General features: G+C 41.6%; 1 protein-coding gene across 1 annotated transcript in view; it reads left to right on the top strand.

Annotated features, from left to right (window-relative positions):
- The first annotated feature begins 1,983 nt into the window (after positions 1-1,983).
- TTC19 (tetratricopeptide repeat domain 19) overlaps positions 1,984-22,041 on the top strand; it is a 33,712-nt gene continuing 13,654 nt past the window's right edge. The window contains 8 exon segments of the mRNA XM_023192169.3: positions 1,984-2,586; positions 2,589-2,939; positions 3,025-3,155; positions 4,800-4,910; positions 5,678-5,716; positions 6,810-6,866; positions 7,181-7,242; positions 9,454-9,548. Coding sequence (XP_023047937.2) covers positions 2,313-2,586; positions 2,589-2,939; positions 3,025-3,155; positions 4,800-4,910; positions 5,678-5,716; positions 6,810-6,866; positions 7,181-7,242; positions 9,454-9,548 — 1,120 coding nt within the window. The 5' untranslated portion in view covers positions 1,984-2,312.

The raw sequence follows: 22,041 nt of genomic DNA, 5'->3' as shown, positions 1-22,041 counted from the left end.
CTAGAAGGTCTAAGGTACAGTGAGCTTTGATCATGCTATTGCACATCAACCTTGGTGACAGTGAGACTGTCTCAAAAAAAAAAAAAAAAAAAGAGGTAGTAAACCAAGAAAAAGAAAACTGTAGGATATACTAACCATAACACCCAACATAGATACAGAGAATTCCCAGATAATAATGGTGAAGAGAGACCTCAGGAAACAGCCAAGAGATTAGCCAGTCCATATTAAGCAAGTCAGAAGGCTTTAGAGATGTCTTCAGGAAGGTGAAACTGATAGCACACTTCATTCATCCCAACATCTTGAGGGGAGATTGAGAACACTAGTAAAGGATGTGAGGTTAAAGTAGGAATAAATATGTAAAAAACTGAACAAGTAAATAAACAAAACCAAGACAGTTATAACTCCAGGGAAATCCAAAAGTTACAAAGAAAACGAAAAGTAATCATAGCTTCCTTCATGGTTCCACTGTGACTAGTTTATATATCATCATACAAGTATAAATTTTGAATCTTGATCTAAAAAAATTACCACTGAAGAATGGGAGTTAGGAAGGGTATATAACTATACATTAATAGAACAAAGATTTTTGAAAAGACAGAAAACAGGGCTGCTGAAAATAAACATGAATCAACAGCATTGGTCCCTGTGTCTGAACCATGGGTGTCAGGGGCAATGATTATGCCCCCTTCAGGACTGTCAGTGTGTCTTGTGAACCTTCTTGCGGGAGGGAAAAAACCCAAAACTGGCTGGGCACGGTGGCTCCCGCCTGTAATGCCAGCATTTTGGGAGGCTGAAGTGGGTGGATCACAAGGTCAGGAGTTCAAGACCAGGCTGGCCAATACGGTGAAATCCTGTCTCTACTAAAAATACACAAATTAGCTGGGTGTGGTGGCATGCACCTGTAGTCCCAGCTACTTGGGAGGCTAAGGCAGGAGAATTGCTTGAATTCGGGAAGTGGAGGTTGTGGTGAGCCAAAATGGTGCCATTGCACTTCAGCCTGGGAGACAGAGCAACACTCTGCCTAAAAAAAAAAAAACTACTGTCAATGTATGGATTAATCTATTCAGACACAGAACAGTAGAACAGTTCTGGTGATGATTGTTTAAAGTGGCAGTATTCCAAACCCCCAGGCCATCAAATCTTAGAGCCCAGAACAACTGTATAAGCTAACATCAGCTGGCTTTTTTCCCATCTTTTTTGGAATCAAGCATGTTTGAATACCTGGCTGCACTCATCTTTCAAGCACATATACTTAAGTCTCCTTAATTTTGACTGAGATGAGAAAACAAAAGTTGGCTTATTTTTCTCAGTTCCTTAAACACAATAACTCAAGATAAACCCTTTCAAAAATGCAATACAGTACTTTTAAAACAAAAGACATCCACATTGAATAAGCAGTGGCAGTTTTGGGGCCTAATATGGCTGTTATTTATAAGGTGGCCATTTTTACATCGTAAGAGTAGTTCATTAGTCAATGCATTTTGATTAGATCAAATTTGATTTGATCTTATCCTAGCACACTCTGAACACATCTTGAGTTCAACCCTTCTCAAGTGATTTTGGCGAGCATAGCCAAAGAGCATCCTCTGCTGGTCAGAAAAAAAATGGTGCTTTCACAATACCCAGATTTACTCCAATGATTGCATATGCATTTAGGATTTGTGGCTCTCAAAATGCTTTTTTTTTTTTTTTGAGACGGAGTTTCGCTCGTTGCCCAGGCTGGAGTGCAATGGCGCGATCTCGGCTCACAGAAACCTCTGCCTCCCGGGTTCAAGCGATTCTCCTGCCTCAGCCTCCTGAGTAGCTGGAATTACAGGCGCCCGCCACCACGCCCAGCTAATTTTTTGTATTTTTAGTAGAGACGAGGTTTCACCATGCTGGCCAGGCTGGTCTCGAACTGCTGACCTCAGGTGATCCACCTGCCTCAGCCTCCCAAAGTACTGGGACTACAGGCATGAGCCACCGCGCCGGGCCTACTTTTTAAAGTGTATGAAAGCATTAACTTTAATGTTAACATCAGAATTTGAGAAAAAGAAGTTTAATAATTCAAAATTTCGTCTAAAATAATCCAGAACTCCACGTTTCTATCACTCACTGTAGGCTCCTGTCCCTTCCACCCCTGGGCGGGAACCCCTCCCAGGGACCCAGCCAGCTCTCAGCACTTCGGTCCCCACTGGCCTACTCGATCCGACGGAGGGGCTCCTGCAACTGCGCTGTACCCTAAATATTTCCTGAATCGATTTGACTTTTACTTGTTCCAATTTCGCTTTTTTTTGGTTGCTTTTTTACGAACAAGAGGTTTAGAAAACCACATGGAAAAAAGGCAAGGCAGGCCCGGACGCCCCGCCTCCTGCCTCCCGGCCCCGCAGTGCCCGGATGCCGGGCTCGCGCCCACGGCGCAGCCACACACGACCTCGGTCCCGTACTTCGCGCGTTCTCCTGCACCGCCGCGGCCATCTCGCTCAGGAGCTCCTCCACGACAGCTGGCAACACTGCGGCCATCGCGCCGCACGACACGCCCTCCACGACTGGTCGACCGCCGCGACGCTCCAGCTAACGGCGCCTACCCGCGGAGAATCCCGACACCCGCCGGGGCAGGGCTAGACAGAGTGACGTCGACGCGCGTCATCGCGCGTGCGGACGCAAGGATGTCCTGCTCAGTCGTCAGGGCCCGGCCAATCCAGAGGGCGCTTGCCGCGGGGGCGGGGGCCAGGATCGCGCCTGGCCTGCAGTGCGCAGAGGACGCGGCGGGAGCATGTACCGGCTCCTCAGCCGGAGTCTGGGCCGAGGCCTCCTGCGGGCCGCGGGGCGGCGGTGCCGGGGCTGCTCCGCGCGCCTGCCCCCTGGGCTGGCAGGAGGCCCGGGGCCCGAGGTGCAGGTGCCGCCATCCCGAGTCGCGCCGCACGGCCGGGGCCCAAGCCTGCTGCCGCTGCTGGCAGGTGAGGGGCGCGGGCCGGGCGGGGCCGACCGGGCGGGGACAGGGGCGCGGGCCGGGCCCGATGACCTCAGAGCCCCTTCCCGCAGCGCTCGCCTGGTTCTCGAGGCCCGCTGCGGCAGAGGAGGAGGAGGAGCAGCAGGGAGCCGACGGGGCCGCCGCCGAGGACGGGGCGGACGAAGCCGAGGCCGAGATCATCGAGCTGCTGAAGCGAGCCAAGGTGAGGCGGCTCCGGGCCCTGCGCCCGGCCGAGCGCGGTAGCCTTTGTGAGCGGGGTCTTGGCGTTGTCGCTGCGCATTACTCTCTCCGCCTCACCGAAGAGTGGATGGAGGCTCCGCGGGTAAAATTGCCAAGAATGAGGTGGGTCATCAGAGAGGGGATTGGAATCCATCCAGGCTTTCCCGACTCTAAGGCCTGCAGTTAAACCTCTGCGGTGTCAAGTGCAAATGGAGATGGCGCCCCAGGCATCATGCTTTTATGCAAACGAAATACGGGGAACGTTTTGAAGTTGTTTTATCAATTAACCAGCCTACCTGAAATGACATAATTTCTCACGTATATAGCGGCCTGAAAATGTCAACTTAGTATTGGTTATGCTATTTGGTTCTCTTTCTGAATTCTTCCCTTTCTCTACATCCTTTTCTATTTTCTTTTCTCCTCTTTTCCCCAAGTTATCTCATGCCAACAACGTCCATATTTGTGTTTTCAGACTGTAGTGTGCTACTGACATGCCATCTGCACTTTGGTACCTATCCTACCTCTCAGATTTAACATGCCCAAAACTAAACTCGATCTTTAATGCCTCCTCAACATGTGCTTTCACCATCTCTTTACTATCATCAGTTTTTCAGCCTAAAAACCTCAGTCATTCTTAAAACTTGTGGTACGTTACCATTGCCTTCCAATGCACTTAGAGGTTCAGCAACAAGTCCTGTTGCCAACAAATGCAAAATATGTCTCAAATCTTTCCCCTTTTCTCTATCTCCTTTGCTGTCACCCTAGTGCAAACCACCATTGCCACCAACTATGCTCCAGTAGTCTTTCCTAGCCTCCTGTCCCCTTGCAATCTATTCTCCATGCAGAAACCAAAGCGACCAAAAAAAAAAAAAAAGTAAATTAGATCATATCATCTCCTTGCCTGAAAGCTCTGAATGGCTACCCACTGCATTTATTATAAAATACAAACTCCTTGCCATGGCTTGCAACACCCCACATGATCTAAACCAGCATACCTTGCCCACCCGTTTGGCAGTAATCCTCTAGCTCACCATCCTCCCTTCACATCTGTTTCTTTGCATTTCTTCCCCAAAACCATTCTCTTCAACTTGTAGGGACTTCACTCATTTTCTGCCCTCTGTTTGAGTCATGTTCTCCCCAGGTCCTTATTTGGTTGACTCATTCTCATCCTTCCATATCTCAGTTTAGCTGTCACTTCCTTGGAAGGCTTCCCTGAGTCCCATTTGGAGGAGACCCCTTATCATTCCTTTCTGTCATCTTTATAGCTCTTATCATTAGTTGTAATTAAGCTTACTTGTCCTCTATGGTCACCTCCAGCCTGCAAGAAATTAGAAAGAGGATGTAGGACAGGCAGCTTCCTTATAAAATATGTTGTAAGATCACATTCCTTCTGCCTGTGTCTCTTGGCCAAAACTTCATCAGATGGCCACACCTAGCTGCAAGGGAGGCTGACCTCCCTGTCACCTCTATAGACAATGCCTTGTACATAGTAGGAATTCAGTAAATGTCTGATGAATGAGTTAGCTTCCTTCTATCAGTTGGGACGTGTAGTTGCATACACTTCTGTCTGGTAGCATATGCATCTACTATATGTTTCATTTTCTATTATTTTGTCTTCCCTTTTCAGTTGAGCATCATGAAAGATGAGCCAGAAGAGGCTGAGTTAATTTTGCATGATGCTCTTCGCCTCGCCTATCAGACTGATAACAAGAAGGCCATCACTTACACTTATGATCTGGTAACTCTTATAACCAGTCTGAAGCACTGATGAGGAAGGTTGGATGGAAGGGAAGGGTTGTTAGTTCTCCTGATTTATATTCCTGACTTTCATGATATTCTAAAGCTCTTTTTCTTCTTTACTGAGTTTTCTTTTGGCTTCAGTTTTATTTTTTTGTTTCGTTTTGTTTTGTTTTGAGATGGAGCCTTGCTCTGTTGCCCAGGCTGCAGTGCAGTGGCACGATCTTGGCTCACTGCAACCTCTGCCTCGTGAGTTCAAACGATTCTTTTGCTTCACCCTCCTGAGTAGCTGGGATTACAGGTGCGCATCACTATGCCTGGCTAATTTTTGTATTGTAGTAGAGATGAGGTTTCACCATATTGGCCAGGCTGGTCTCGAACCCCTGACCTCAGGTGATCCACCTTCCTTGGCCTCCCAAAGTGCTGAGATTACAGGCATGAGCCACCATGCCCGGCTACGGCTTCAGTTTTTTTACCCTTGGGGTGGCATAAGACCTCTCAATTACAGACCAAAAGAAACCAGTATCATTAGCATGTTTCTTTAATGATGAGTGGACCTAGATTTGGTTTGTTAACAACAAAGTATGTGCAAGTATTTACTTCTCACATGATTGCTGTTCTGTGTTTCTAACAGATTAATTGGTGACATGCTTTTCATTTTAAACGTTTTTAAATTTTGAGGGTGAAAGCAAAAGGGAATTTTAAAGTTTTGAGATAAGTAGGAACACAGTACTCTAAACTGAAAAACAATCTGTAATTTGCTTTCAGATGGCCAACTTAGCATTTATACGGGGTCAGCTTGAAAATGTAAGTAAATTACTTTGCAATATCTTGAATTTGTGAAGGAGTAGCCTCAAGGTTACTGTGATAGTAAGGGTACAGGATAAGCTGCTATAACAAAGAGACCCCAGAATATAGTGACTCAAACAAGATACAAATGTATTTCTCTTTATTGTATTAGTCCAGAGATAGGTTAAAGACTGAAGGCAGATAGACATAGGCACCTTTGCTCTCTGATCCAGAAGTCCAGGTTCCTTCTAAGATAAGCCCTCATCTGCCTGGGTGAGCTGACTCACCTCCAGCCTGCAGGAAGCAGGAGAAGATGGACTGTGAGCAGCTTCCTTATAAAATATGATTTAGAAGTTCATGTTCTTTCTGCCTGCATACCTTGGCCTAAATTTTATCATATGACCATGTCTAACTTCAGGGTGTCCAATCTGCTAAAATTGGCTGAATGTTTTTTTTTAAGATAAGGTCTTGATCTGTTGCCCAGGTTGGAGTGTGGTGGCTTGATCACGGCCGACTGCAACCTCGACCTCCCAGGCTCAGTTGATCCTCCCACCTCAGCCTCCTGAGTAGCTGGGACTCCAGGCGTGTGCCACAACACCTGGCTAATTTTCTTTCCTTCCTTCTTTCCTTCCTTCCTTCCTTCCTTCCTTCCTTCCTTCCTTCCTTCCTTCCCTCCCTCCCTCCTTCCTTCCTTCCTTCCTTTTCTTTCTTTTCTTTCCTTTCTTTCTTTCTTTCTTTCTTGTAGAGACGTAGTTTCACCATGTTTCCCAGGCTAAATTGAGGGGACTCTGTAATCAAAAAGATAGAGAAGCAGAATGACTATTAGGAGACAGTTTGTAGTCTCTGCCACAGTGGGTTTGGATAAGAAGTTAATCTCTGAGGTTGTTTTCTGCTCATCAGAGAGTAGTTTAAGGTACATAGAGGATGTTGGGGGTCCTGATATTTTGATCTGTTTTCCCTTCAAAAGGGTACTTTTCTGTGTGTGAGTGTGCATGTGTGTGAGTATATGGGCTTTACAAGGAATGATGCATCAGATTGGTACTTAGAATCTGGGGCCATATATATATAATGGGTCCCAATTAAAAGAAAAATCTTTTTCTTATGCTTTTAGGCTGAACAACTTTTTAAAGCAACAATGAGTTACCTCCTTGGAGGGGGCATGAAGCAGGTAAGGACATTGCCTAGTATTGGCCCCTCACTGAAGCAGTTTTCAGAACAGTCTTGTCTGCTGAAAACTCCTGCTAGCCCCACCATACGCTTTGGTCAGGAAAGGTGGAGTTTCCCTTCTGAGATCTGTATACAAGTAGACATTCTTTCACTAAATGCAACAGCATGTTCGCCAAGGAATTTACAGTTGGCTAATCACTCTAAAAGAATAAAGACTGTGGCTTTGAGGCCACCGTCAGTCTGGAAGTTGATCTGAAATAATCCATGAGACTATTTTACTTGTTATGAATTCCCTTCATTCTCTTTCTCTCACAGGAGGACAATGCCATAATTGAAATTTCCCTAAAGTTGGCCAGTATCTATGCTGCACAGAATAGGTAAGTACGGCAGCCAGGGAGTAGGACTGTGGGCAGAAAACTTTGACTCTGGGATGTTACATAATATTCATTGCCTGCTGGTCATCTGGGTCTCCCAGAAATTGGGTGCCACACTCAAAAAGTGTTCTATCCCTCATCTTTGGAATTGTCAGTCTTTTCCAGTTTGCCCCTCCTGTTTCCAGTAGCCTGCCTAGTGGGGCACACAGCATCTCTGGCTGCCCTGTGACAAAGCTAACTAAGTTTTCTGTTGCTGCTTGAAGTGGGAAGGGAAGTTAGAGTTAGAACTTTAGTTTAACTTTTTTAGAAGAGGAAAGAGCAGTGTGAAAGCTGCTGGGGATAATATATTAATACTCTGAAGAGGCCATTTTGCTGGTATAAATAGAGTTCAAAGATGAAGCATCTAGGATGTAAGCAGAGAACTCCTTTAGAGAGTTGTATTTGGGGTGAATTTAGGGAGAGACCTAAGACTAGCTTCACTTAGGGTTTTAGTGGTGCAGAAGTTGGTGCGAGAGGTTTGGAGTGACACGGAGCCTGATGCTGTAGAAAGGGTGCTTACCGAGACCAGGCCCTGGCACTGGTCCCTGCTGTCCTACTCACCAGCTCCTTTGTTCTCATCAGGACCTGCAGAGTCTCCTTGCATTTTGATTGGACACTAGATAGGCTAGAGCTTCCTAGAGCCTTTGACTTCACATCTTTTGAGGAGCTTTGAGCTTGGCCTATGCCAGAGAACACTGCAGCTTGGTCATTCTTCCTTGGAGTTGTAACAAACATGCCTAGTTCTTCATTGGGTATGAACTCCTAGGGTAAGAAGAAGCCCGGAGCTAATAAACCTTGTTGAGTAAGACAAATTCATAGTCTTATAGACGTGAAAGCTAGTAACAGTTAGCCTCTAAGTTACATGGTATACTGTACTTTTTATTTTGATTTATTAAGACAAGCATGAGACTAGAAAAGACATGGCCAGATCTGAGGCTTCGAAAGGCTGATATAAGTTAGGAGGGGAATTGTTTGTGGACCTCTTGCTCTAACTGGGAGCATCTTGTGGGCAGCATCCACTTGCCCTGTGTTATGGCTGGAGAGGGCCCTCGCCAAGTTTTGAGTCTAGGGAAGGAAGGGGCTGCTTCTGTTCTTCTGAGAACAGAGCAGAACAGTAGGGTCGTAAGTTCTCCCCTGGCAAAGCACTAGAGAAAAGATGAGCTTTTAGTGCCACTTCTGTAAGAAACTAGAGCCAAAACCGAAGAACAAGAACCAAAACTGAGTTCCTAAATGGAGAAGGGATTTCTGTCACATTTCCTCTGCATCTCTGTAAAAAGCAGCAGTCAGCCAGCCTGCTTGGGTTAACTGAACCCTCTCCAGTTGATTGAGGGTCCAGGGCTACCGAGTTGGGTTAAATGACTTCTATTGCCACAGGTAGGAGTTGCATTTCTGCAAAAGAAACTTTTATCAGAGACCTACAGCTTGAAATAAATATAAAATGACTAAAGCTCTTCAGAAGCTGTATGAGGTCAACAGTTGGAATCCTCACTGCAGGGTGGCCTGAACCTCTGTTCAGGGTAGTATTACTTTGAACAGGGGTAAGACTTTCGCACATGGAGAAACTGATTCACTGGAGACCATCTGTTAGTGGGAGATGATGAAGACCGCTGGCTATGTCAGTTATTAAAATTAGGGCAGCATTCCTAGCTTTTTGTGTCTTAAGTTATATTAAATGGATGACTTTTAACTACTTTGAGAAATGGCAGATTTGACACTCCTTAGACTTTAAACAAAGTTCCCTCTTCCCATTTTACACTTCCTTTACTGATAATGTTTAAACTGAGCTGGAAAAATGAAGATAAAAAAGGAATTTATGAAAAGGTAAATGGGCCGGGCACGGTGGCTCATGCTTGTAATCTCACCACTTTGGGAGGCCAAGGCAGGTGGATCACCTAAGGTCAGGAGTTCGAGACCAGCCTGACCAACATGGAGAAACTCTGTCTTTACTAAAAATAGAAAAATTAGCTGGGCATGGTGGTGGACACCTGGAATCCCAGCTACTCGAGAGCTGAGGCAGGAGAATCGCTTGAACCCAGGAGGTGGAGGTTGCTCCGAGCCGAGGTTGCGCCATTGCACTCCAGCCTGGGCAACAAGAGCGAAACTGCATCTAAACGGCAAAAAAAAAAAAAAAAAAGAAGAAAAGGTAAATGGCTGATTATTGATTTTGCTTTACAGACAGGAATTTGCTATTGCTGGCTATGAATTCTGCATTTCAACTCTAGAGGAAAAAATTGAAAGAGAAAAGGAATTAGCAGAAGACATTATGTCAGGTAGGAAACCCATTATCTGGGCATCACCTTTTCTGCACAAAAGGCTTTACTTTACACTTTGAGAAATGGAAAGAGACCTAAATTGGGAAGAGGGAAAGTTACCTATCTTTAAGGTGTCAGCAGAAGTTTTGGAATAAGATGTTTTGTTTAAAATATTTGCTGTTTTGGTGTTTTTTTTTTTTTTTTTTTTAACCCCCTTGGTGACATGTTCATAATTTATCTGTTAACTTTTAGTTACATATAACTTATGGAAAATCAGGGAGCAGAAGAAGAAGGTCTTTCTTTTATTATCTCTTAGTTCAGCTACCAATCAAAATGCTTATTACATTTTAGCCCTAGATATACAGCAAATTAAGAAAGAAGAAAAAAAGCTCATGTTTTTGCAATTCATCCTCACTCATTCTAGAGGCTAGGAATAGAACTGGATGAGCAGGAAGTTCTCTAGCTCTCCACCATTTTGGGTTTCTTAATTTGGGTTAAGGTATTGAGAATTTTCAGATTTGACATTTATTCAATACCTATTCTATACCAAGAGCTATCAAGATGGTAGGGATACAGCCGTCAACTCTTCTGTACCTAATTGTCTTCTAACTCTCTCTTGAACAGACAGTGGTCCCCTATTATCCATGGGGGATATGTTCCAAGACCCCCAGCAGATGCCTGAAACGAATTCTAATACACTGTGTTTTTTTCTTATACATATGTACCTATGATAAAGTTTAATTTGTAAGTTAGGCACAGTAAGAGATTAACAATAACTTATAGAACAATTATAACTATATACTGTTAACAGTGTCACACACAGAAGATTCATTCTTATTGTAGATCTTATCAACCTCAGCATACAGTTTTGTTTTTTTTTTTCTTATTGAGAACTTTCTATGACTTCTCTTTGTCATATCCAAATTGCCAGTATCACTACTCTTACACTTTGGGGCCATTATGTAAAATATGGATTGCTTGAGCACAAGTACTGCGACACTGTGGGTTGATCTGATAACTGAGACTGCTGCTAAGTGATTGAGGCCAGGTGCCATATACAACTTGGGTACACTGGACAAAGAGGTGATTCACGTCCTGAGCAGGATGGAGTGTGACAGGGCAAGATTTCATCATGCTACCCAGAATGGCATGCAATTTAAAAACTTATGGATTATTTCTGGAATTTTTCATTTAATATTTTTCGGACCATGGTTGACTGCAGAGAACTGAAACCCCAGAAAATGAAACTGTGGATTAGGAGGGATCACTGTACACCAATTTTTTTGTTTTCATCACTCCACTGAAGCTACCTTTATCAGAGTCACCAAATCCAATGGTTACTTGTCAATCCTTAATTTACTCATCAGCAGCTTTAACTGGGGTCACTGTCTCCTACTAAAAATACTTTCACTTGGCTTCTGGGATGCCTCACTGGTCCCTCCAGTGAGGTGAACAGACTTCCCTACCTCTTAATGTTGGCAGGCCTTAGGGCTGTTTTCAGTCCTATTCTGTTTTCTCTCTGCCCCCACACCTAGGAGATATCTTTTAGTTCCATACTTTTAAATATTACATTTACACCTTCAGCCCCAACTTGCCCCCAAATGGCAGACTTATGATTATGATTGCCTACCCGACATCTTGACTTGAAGTCTAATGGTCATCTCATACTTCCCATGTCCAAACTAGATCTCTTCAGTTTTGCCGCTCACAACTTGTTTCTTCACCAGTCAGCCCCAGATTTGTAAATGGCACACTACTCATTTAGTTGCTTTGGCCAAGAACCTAAGAATTGTCCCTGATTTCTTCCTCATTCCTCGTATCTAATCCATCAGCAAGTTATATTGGATCAGCCATCAAAATATATCCATACTGACCACATCTCATCCCGTTACCCTACTGCTTTGGTCCAGGCTATCACTGTTTCAAGACCTCAGTACCTTTGTATCACCTTTAGAATAAATTTAGAATCCCTGCGTGGACCTGTAAGGCGCTTATGACCTGGGCCCACCCACCTCTTCCACGCCATCTGCTACTCTCCCCTCGCTCGTTCCAGTCTCACCACACTGGTCTTATTCTGGCACGTTCCAAGCTCAGTGCCGCCTCAAGGCCTCTTTGCTTGATATTCCCTCTACCTAGACTGTTCTCACCTTTTCCTGGCCAACTCCCGTACTTCACTCAGGTCTCTGCTCAAATAGCACTTCCTCAGAGTCCTCTCCTCACTAAAATTATCATCTCTTCCCACCTTACTATTGCTCTACTCCTCTTTCCTTTACTTTTCTTCATCACACTTGAAAGTAGAGGTGTGTGTGTTGTGTGCTTGTGTTTGTTTCTCCACTAAAAGTATGTTTTTGTTTAAAAATTTTTAGTCTTTGTCTTCCTTATCAAAGAAGGATAGAGACTTCATCCATTATGCTCACTGCTAAATCCTCGGTGCCTAGAACAGTGCCTGGCACATAATAGAGGCTCAATAATTACTGAATGAAAGAACAAAAGACCCAAGAAAGACCAACAAGTAAATCCAGTTTCAGTGCAGTGTGGAAGTGCTTTGAGGAAATCTACAAGAGGTGTAAAAACAAGTCTAGCTGTCAAGTAAGTCACTTCTGAACTATTTACACCTTTGCTATCTTTCTATGGTTTCTTAGGAGTGTAAAGCTGTATTTCCTGACTCAAAAAGTAATTCCAGTAAACACTGAAGAAAACTGAGAAAAGCACCAAGAAGTAAAGATCATCTATAATCATACTACTAAGAAAGAGCTACTGTTTTTTACTACGGCTTTTCAGGTTACATTTTAAGAAATAAATTCGGGATGATACTGTATATCCCACTTTGTAACCTGAGTTTTAAAAATTTAGTAACATATTGTGAAAACGCTTTTTTTTTTTTTTCCAGGCAAAGGAATTCTTGTTGGATAGAGCAAACTAATTTCTATTATAAATATTATTTTTACATTTTACTAGGTGCGCAGTATAGAAAATGTGTTACATGATTCTTCATCTTATTTTTTCTAGAAAAGAAATAAATTCCTACCTATTCAGTTTTGCACAAAGCAAATCCATTATCAAATTTATGTGCTTTTTATTGACACAACTATCTCTATCCCAGGAGAGCATTACTTAATTACGTAAAATTACATTACTTACATAAAACCTTGCTCTAGGGTAATTATTTTGTTACCTATGTTGTAAATATATATGTACTTACTGAGGAAATGCCCATAAAAAATTAAGTGAAAACTTTGGTTACAAAACAGTATAGTTAGTATGTAGATCAATGATAGGAATGGAACAAAGGCTTAATGATAGATATCAAAATATAGGCAGTGATTCTCTTTGGTTGGTAGGTTTATAGGGAATTTATATTTTATTTGTGTTTCTCTGAGTATTCTATAATTTTGCACAAATTTATATTTTTCTTTTTAATTTCCAATGTTATCTATTAGTATAAAAAGTCAAATAATATTAATAGTACAAAGCTTAATTTAAGAGAGCATTTTCTTGCTACCTCACCCCACCCCATCTATTTATTTTTATTTTTATTTTTTATTTTATTTTTTTGAGATGGAGTCTCGCTCTGTCACCAGGAGTGCAATGGTGCAATCTCGGCTCACTGCAACCACTGCCTCCTGGGTTCAAGTGATTCTCATGCCTCGGCCTCCCGAGTAGCTGGGACTACAGGCGCCCGCCACCACGCTCAGCTATTTTTGTATTTTTAGTAGAGACGGGGTTTCACCGTGTTAGCCAGCGATCTCCTGACCTCGTGATCGGCCCACCTCGGCCTCCCAAAGTGCTGGGATTACCGGCATGAGCCACAGCGCCTGGCCCCTATTTTCAGCTCTTAAACCAGCTTCCTCTGGTATTTACCTTCACATTTCTCAGTAATATAAATTGCTATTTCCTAATTCATTATTTTCAGAATCTGTTGATTTATGGAAAAGTGAATATTTAGTGCAATTTCTGGTTGTGTCTATATTAGGAGTGTATGAATAGTGTTAGCTGCTGAGCCAAGTAACATGATTACACAATTACATTTCCTTTTGTGTACGTTTTGCTTCCTCTGAAGTTAACTAGGTTTTTTTGTGGCTCCGTTTGTTATGTATATGTCAGATTCTTCACTTTTATATATTATTTGCTTTCTTCAATTCATAAGCTTTCCCAATGTTCTAGTTCATGTTGGCTCACTTTTCATTGGCATGGCTGGCCATAGGCATTCAGTCTTCATCTTCCTTTTTTGTTTGTTTTCGTTGAGATGGGGTCTCACTGTGTCACCAAGGCTGGAGTGCAGTGGCTCGATTTTGGCTCACTGCAAGCTCCGCCTCCTGGGTTTAAGCAATTCTCATGCCTCTGCCTCCTGAGTAGCTGGGATTACAGGCGTGAGCTACCACAGCCAGCTAATTTTGTATTTTTAGTAGAGATGGGGTTTCACCATGTTGGCTTGCCTGGTCTTGAACTCCTGACTTCAGGCGATCTGCCCGCCTCAGCCTCCCAAAGTGTTGGGATTACAGGCGTGAGCCACCACACCCAGCTGCATTACATCTTTTTCATCCTGTAACTTTCATTTTAGTGGTATTTGGGGAAGGAGTGGAGAGGAATGTATGTGTTCAGTTCAGAATAGTAAATCTGTTATTGGGCATCAAGATAGTGTCCAACCCTGTTTTTTTAAAGTGGCTTCTTAGCACTGAGATTGCCAAGTCAAGAGTAGCACATTTTAAGGTTGTTGATGATTAACAAGGACTGTGTTAATTTACATTTCCTGGTCTGGCTATTTATGTGCTTTGTGACTTTAGTCAAATTACTTAATCCCTGTGTGCTTTTTCTTCAGTATGGGATTAAGAGTAATATGCATAGGACCTTTAGGAAGGTGGAATGAGTTAATACATAAAAAGTACTTAGAATAATACATTGTAGCTGCTCAAAAAGAGTTTGTTAGTGGTTTTTATTATTGTGATAAGGCTATGTCCTCCTTCCCAAAACTCATTAATTTTTATAATCTTTGTTAGCTTGATGATATGGCCTTGATGCATTATCTAGCATTTCTTTGATAAACAGTGAGGTTTATCTTTTTTTTTCTCACCATGTCTTAGGGTGCTGAGAGGTTTATCTTTTATTGGCGCTTTATTGTAAAAATATTAATCCTTTGTCTCGGGTTTTCCTCCTGATTTGTGTTTATAGAGTGTTTTTTTTTTTCTAATAAAAAGAATGTGAAATTAACATTTGTATAAAGAATTATGAGAATTGGCGAGGCACAGTGGCTCACGCCTGTAATCCCAGCACTTTGGGAGGCCAAGGTGGGAGGATCACTTGAGGTCAGGTATTCAAGACCAGCCCTGGCAATGTGGCAAAACCCCATGTTTACAAAAATTATCTGGGCGTGGTGTTGCGCACCTGTAGTCCTAGCTACTCGGGAGGCTGAGGTGAGAATCTCTTGAGCCTGGGAGGTGGAGGTTGCAGTGAACTGAGGTCCCACCACTATGCTCCAGCCTGGGTGACAGGGCAAGACCCTGTCTTGCGGCGGGGGTGGGTGGGCGTAGGCGGAAGACGATTGTGAGAATAGACAAGTGACCCAGCATTACCAGTACCTTTGGAGCTCTTCCTACCTGAGATAATACTCTCCTTAATCTTGTCACTATCATTCAATGGTGCGATCTCGGCTCACCGCAACCTCCACCTCCCAGGTTCAAGTGATTCTCCTGCCTCAGCCTCCCGAGTAGCTGGGATTACAGGCATGTGCCACCACGCCCGGCTAATTTTGTAGTTTTAGTAGAGGCGCGGTTTCTCCATGTTGGTCAGGCTGGTCTTGAACTGCCGACCTCAGGTGATCTGTCCACCTCAGCTTCCCAAAGTGCTGGGATTACAGGTATGAGCCACCATGCCCGGCCCATTTGCTTTTCTTTAGTTTTACTCGGTGTCCCTTAAGAAGGTGTCATTTAATTTTTGCATATTGCTTTTAAAAATTTAAATAGACTGGGTGCAGTGACTCATGCCTGTAATCCCAACACTTTGGGAGGCCAAGGTGGGAGGATCGCTTGAGCCCAGGAGTTTGAGACCAGACTGGGCAACATGGTGAGATCCTGTCTCTTCAAAAAATAAAAAAATTACCTGGGCACGGTGGCACATGCCTGTGGTCCCAGCTACTTAGGAGACTGAGGCAGGAGGATAACTTGAGCCCAAGAGGTCGAGGCTGCAGTGAGCTATCATAGTGCCACTGTCCTTCAGCGCAGGCAGTAGAGAGAGACCCTGTCTCAAAAAAAAATTAAAATTATATAAATGAATCATAATATGTATTCATTTTAGGGCATGTTTATAAATTACTTGCATGAGTAATCTTTTCAGAATTAGATCAGAATTCATTTCTAATTTCCTTTGCTTTTATTCATCTTTAATACATACTGAGTAGCTGTTCTGTGCCAGGTATTCTAGGATTTGAATAGCAGCAAGTAAGGTAAAAGTCCCTGCTCTTCTGGAGCTTAATGCTTAGAAGTATTTTTCAAGCTTTGAAATCATATGCATCCTCACTCATCTTTCCTTATAATTTTCTATTTTTCTCTTTTTATTTCTAAATATTTTTAATTTAACTTAGTGTATCTGGAATTTATTTTGGTGTGAAGCTGGTGACTCTTTTCTTACAGATAGTAATCAATCTGTATGTACTAATTAGTATATACTTGGGTTTCTTTTGGGGTTTTCCATTCTGATGTATTGATGTATTTATCTGATGAGTTTTATAACAGTATATACATTGTTTGAATTATATATTTGAGTTATATGGTAGGACAGTTGACACATGCTTCCTTTGCACAATTCCTTCCCACATTTCACTGTTTTCACATGAATTTTACAATTATTTTTTCAACTTCCTAAAGTGCCTTGAAACTGAATTATCAGATTTGCATTATATTTACAAATTAGTTTGAGGAGATTGCCATCTGAATAAGTTAGCACATCTTTGCAAAGAGCAGAAATTTCAGCTAAATTAGGTGTAACAGTAAGGACATTTATGTCAAGTAACTGGCAGTTCAGCGACAGGGAGCAGGCTGTTGAGTTAGTTGATAATGTGATTCATTGAAATCATGAAGGAACAGGCTCTTTCCAGCTTTCCTCACTCATGTATTTTTTTCCCATGCTCCCCTGGTGGTTGAATCGTGAAACTATAGCAATTCCCAGGAATCTCATCCAGAAATGACAGTGTCCAGAGGAAAAGGAGACTTCTTTGATGTTTCTCATAGGATCAAGGTAATCTTTCCTAGAAGTCTCCAAGTAGATTTATCCTTACTTCTTATTGGTTAGAATTGGGTTACATGCCAATTCTAACCCAGTCCTTGGGAAGAAAAATGGATTATCATGATTGGCTAAAACTCATCAGTATCTTTTCCTGAGGATGTGAATCATGTGAGAAAAGAATGGATACTGGGACAAACTGGCTGCTCTGCTAGCAAAGGAAGATCTTTGTAATAGTGAGCCGTTTCACTGAGGAACATTCTATAGCTCCTGCTTATATTATAGTTTTCTTCATATAAATGACAGCTATTTATTAAATTTGAATTTAACTGACTCCTTGACTGAACTCTTGGCTTTTCAGTTGATATTCACGCTAATTCCAGACTTATAATCATACATTCCGGAAATGATGATACAAGTGGAGCATCCCCCAAAACTGAAGCTTTCTGAGTGCCAACATGATGTACAAAGAAAGTACTCATTGGAGCATTTGGATTTGGGTTTTTGGTTTTGGGATGCTGGCAGTATCCAAAGCAAATATTCCAAACTCAAAAAATCTGAAATTTGAAACACTTTTGGTCCTAAACATTTCAGATAAGGAATACTAGGTTGGTAATTGTTTCCTTCCAGAGAGTTATACTGCTGTCTCCCTTCCCCACCCTCTATAAAATTAGTTCATTGGCTGTACCATCAAGAAATAGTAGTAATAGGCAACTTAGTCTTATATCCAATTTGGTACCAAACTCACATAGTTTTATTTATTACTAAATTTATTACTATTATATATCTAGAGCAGACCAGGCTTGCTTGTAGGTTAATTGCTTAGTACCTGTGTAGTGCTGGATAATATTTAATGCTGATATGTAACTTTTGTGTTTCTTATGAGATCCACAGTAAATTTCTTATTGTATTGTTCGTACTATTGTGTTTGTATTATTTGTTATTTCAGAATTGTATTAATGTGATAAAATGAATTGGGATGCTTTCTGTATTTTCTATTCTGAAATAAGTGTATGATATTGCATTTGAATGGTCTGTTCCTTGAAAGTTGTAGAGTCTATCATGCCAGATGGACCAGAACTCCTGAGTTAATTCTCTGACAGATTTTTTCTTCCTTCTTGATTACTCATGTATTTCTTCCATTTTCTTGATTTCAATATAGGACAGTGCTAAATACATGATAAGCATTAATATCTGTTGAATAAATGAACGTATGAGTGAACAAATTTTATAACTTATTAATTTCCTAGAAGAAACTTTAAGGAATTATATTTTTAAAGCATATTTTACACTACTCATATCTGATACCATCTTCCTTTTCTAGTTCCTAATTTTATGGATTTCTTTTTAAATTAGTAAAAAGATGTTTCCCATTGATTCCTTCCTCCTCCTTTCCTTGAAACTTTTTATTTTTATATTTTAAATAAAACATTTCTAGAAAGTTATTTTTGATGACATGATATTTGGTTCCATGAGTGCTTCAAGTCTGGAGCCTGAGTTCAGATTCTGGTTCTACCACTTACTAGCAGTGGACAAGTTATTTAACTTCTCTGTTCTCAGCTTCCTTATCAATAAAATGAAGATAATAATAGAACTTACCTCGTTAAGACTTATGAGAATGAAATGCTTCAGGACTATGACCGGTACTCATTAGGCACTGTTATATAAGAGTGTGTGGAATGTGATATATTTACTAATCTTATTTATTATATGATTTGGCACGTATATTTTACTACTCTCAATTTATTAAGGACCTTCCTGGCTATTGTATTTATAGTTTCTCCTTGGTTTTTGTTAATTTTGTTGATTCATTCAAAAAGCATCTTCTGGTTTCATTAATTTTCTTTATTGTTTTTCTATTTTCCATTTCACTTATTTCTTCTCTGTGTTTATTGCATCTCTCCTCTTTGCTTTGGGTTTATTTTGTTCCCTTTTTTCTGATCTCTTAGGCAGGAGATGAGGTTACTGACTTAAGGTTTTGCTTTTAACATAATTGCCATTTATAACTATAAGCTTTAGCTGCATCTCATTAATTTTGGTAAGGTATATTTTCATGTGTCTCAAGTATTTTCCAATTTTTTTTGGGATTTCTTCTTTGACCCTTTGGATATTTAGGAGTATATAGATTAATTTCCACATATAGTGCATTTCTTAAATTTTCTTCTGTTGAATCCAGTTTCATTCCATTGTGTTCACAGAACAACTGTGCATGATTTTATTTATTGAGACTTCTTGTATGGCCTCACATATGGCTTATCCTGGAGAATGTTGCATGTGCATTTGAGAAGTATGTGTATCCTGTTGAATGGAGTTTTCTATGAATGTCTGTTAGGTCTAGTTGGTTTATAGTGTTATTCAAGTCTTTTGTGTCCTTACTGATTTTGTCGAGTTGTTCTAATTTTTTTTTTTTCTTCGAGACGGAGTCTTGCTCTGTCACCCAGGCTGGAGTGCAGTGGCGCAGTCTCGGCTCACTGCAACTTCCACCTCCCGGGTTCAAGCGACTCTCATGCCTCAGCCTCCCGAGTAGCTGGGAGTACAGGCATGTGCCATTGGATCCGGCTAATTTTTGTATTTTTAGTTGAGATCAGGTTTCACCATGTTGTCCAGGCTGGTCTTGAACTCTTGACCTCAGGTGGTCCACCTGCCTCAGCCTCCCAGAGTGCTGGGATTACAGGCATGAGCCACCATGCCCAGCTGATAAATTTTTTTAAATCTTCTTTCTTTATACATGTTTCTGTGCTGTTTAGACAGTCTCAGATATATATATATATCTTTGTTATGAATTGTCCCTTCATCAGGAAAACGATTCCTTTTTCCCTATTTAAGGTATTTGTTACAAATTCTAGTTTTATATTATCTACTATATCTTAACCCTTAAATTTTTCTGAGTCATTTTTCAGTGTATCTTTTGTAGAAAGCTATGGTTGGATTTTTTTTTTAAACCTGAGTATCACTATTTTCTGATACAGAATCTGAAAACCTTTTAAAAATTAGTGTTGAGGCCGGGTGCAGCGGCTCACACCTGTAATCCCAGCATTTTAGGAGGCTGAGGCAGGTGCATCACCTGAGGTCAGGAGTTCAAGACCAGCCTGGCCAACATAGTGAAACCCCGTCTCTACTAAAAATACAAAAAATTAGCTGGGTCTGGCGGTGGGCGCCTGTAATTTCAGCTACTCGGGAGGCTGAGGCAGGAGAATCACATGAACCTGGGAGGCGGAGGTTGCAGTGAGCTGAGATCACGCCATCGCACTCCAGCCTGGTTAAGAAGAGCGAAACTCCGTCTCAAACAAACAAAACAAAAAACAAATTAGTATTGAAAGGGATAATTGGTCTAATTATTGCATTTTTGTTAATTCCTTTGTTTTCAGTTCCTTTTATAGGAATTTTTCCCTCACTGATCTGTATTTGTATTTTGTAGGGAAGGTATATGTATATATGATTTTCAATTCTATAGGGAGTAACCTAAGCATTTCTTAAAGACATAGTTGACTCAGAGGGAAAAAAAAATTGTTTTCAGTTTCTTCTCTAAAATGAGATGAGTACATTTTAACATTATCCTACCTTTCCCTTTTCCTCACTTGTTTTTTCTCTGTGATCTGGAATTTTAGACTTAGTGGAATTTATTGCAGAGGAGAATTCTGAAGCCTGCATATTTGCCTTGTTTTTTAAGTAGTCTATTTTCTCCTGCTCAGATGCTTTGCTGGACTCAGAAGTTACATCAGCGTAAGGTTAGGGAGTTGTCTGTTTGTGAAGCTTGTTTAATCCCTGGTGAACCTTCATTTTTAGCATCCAGTTCTCTGGAGCTTCTGTAGTCTATCCTGGCTCAATGCTTCTGTCCCACATGCTCTGGCCTCTCACTCTGGAATGTCCTTTACCTGTATGTTGACCTCTCTCTTCTCTATCCTTCACATTATCCCCTCTTCCATCAGTTTTCTCATCTATATTTTGGGAGTTTCTTCAGTTGATATTCCACATTACTGATTTATGATTAAGGAAAGTCAGTTCTGTGCTTTTCTTCTGATTTGCTTTTTGTTTTTTGAGATAGGGTCTCACTGTGTCACCCAGGCTGGAGTGCAGTGGTGCAGTCATGGCTCACTGCAGCCTCAACCTCCCAGGCTCACCTGATCCTCCTACCTTAGTCTCCCAAGTAGCTGAGACTGCATGCGCATGCCACCATGCCTGGCTAATTTCTGGATTTTTCATAGAGGCAGAGTTTCACCATCTTGCCCAGGCTGGTCTTGAACTTCTGAGCTAAAGGAATCTACTTGCCCTGACCTCCCAAAATGCTGGCATTATGAGCATGAGGCATCATGCCTGGCTGTGCTCTGATGTATTGTTTTAAAATAGATTTCAAACAAAAGTAAAGTTTTCAGGACTTACCAAATATCTGTATACTTTCAGCCTTGGCCAAATTTCAATGTTTTACCATATTTGCTTTAGAATTTTTTTTTTTTTTTGGATATTTAAACCCCTGTATACCCCTCCCTGCCTAGGGGTAGCTGCTATCCTCAATTTGGTTTTGTTTGCCTACTTATTGCACTTGTATATATCAGTAAACAATATATTGCTGGGTACAGTGGCTCACACCTGTAATCCCAGCCCTTTGGGAGGCCAAGACAGGTGGATCATCTGAGGTCAAGAGTTTGAGACCAGCCTGGCCAACATAGCAAAACCTTGTCTCTACTAAAAATACAAAAATTATCCCAGCATGGTGGCGGGCGCCTGTATTCCCCCCTACTCGGGAGGCTGAGGCAGGAGAATTGCTTGAACCTGAGAGGCAGAAGTTACAGTGAGCTAAGATCGCGCCACTGCACTCCAGCCTGGGTGACAGAGTGAAGACTCCGTCTCCAAAACAAACAATATACCATAGGGCTAATATGTTTTTAAACTTAATATGAATGGTATCATACTGTACACTTGTTTTTGTAGTTTGCTTTTGTCACTCAATATTATGTTAATGAGATTTATCGGGCTGGTAAATCTCATTAAGAAAACTTAAAGCAGTTTTCTTAGCACAGAGGCCCTGTTTGCTTGCCAAACTGCATATCTGCTGGGTTGCATCTGTCTTTAAAGGGTGACTTCCTCTAATTAATCTGCTGGGGTGAGGGGTAAGGTGAATCTTTTTTCTGTTCTCACAAGTGTGGACACAAGCTAAAGGTGGCCCTGTGTGATTCCCTCACTACAACCATGGTATAGTAGTCCATTGTAGAAATATACCACAGTTCTTTTTTTTTTTTTTTAATACTTTAAATCATAGGACAGACGTGCACAACGTGGTTTATTACATATGTCAATA

The sequence above is a fragment of the Piliocolobus tephrosceles genome, chromosome 16 (assembly GCF_002776525.5).
Source record: "Piliocolobus tephrosceles isolate RC106 chromosome 16, ASM277652v3, whole genome shotgun sequence".
NCBI lineage: Eukaryota > Metazoa > Chordata > Mammalia > Primates > Cercopithecidae > Piliocolobus > Piliocolobus tephrosceles.
This window is presented reverse-complemented; position numbering and strand designations above follow the sequence as displayed.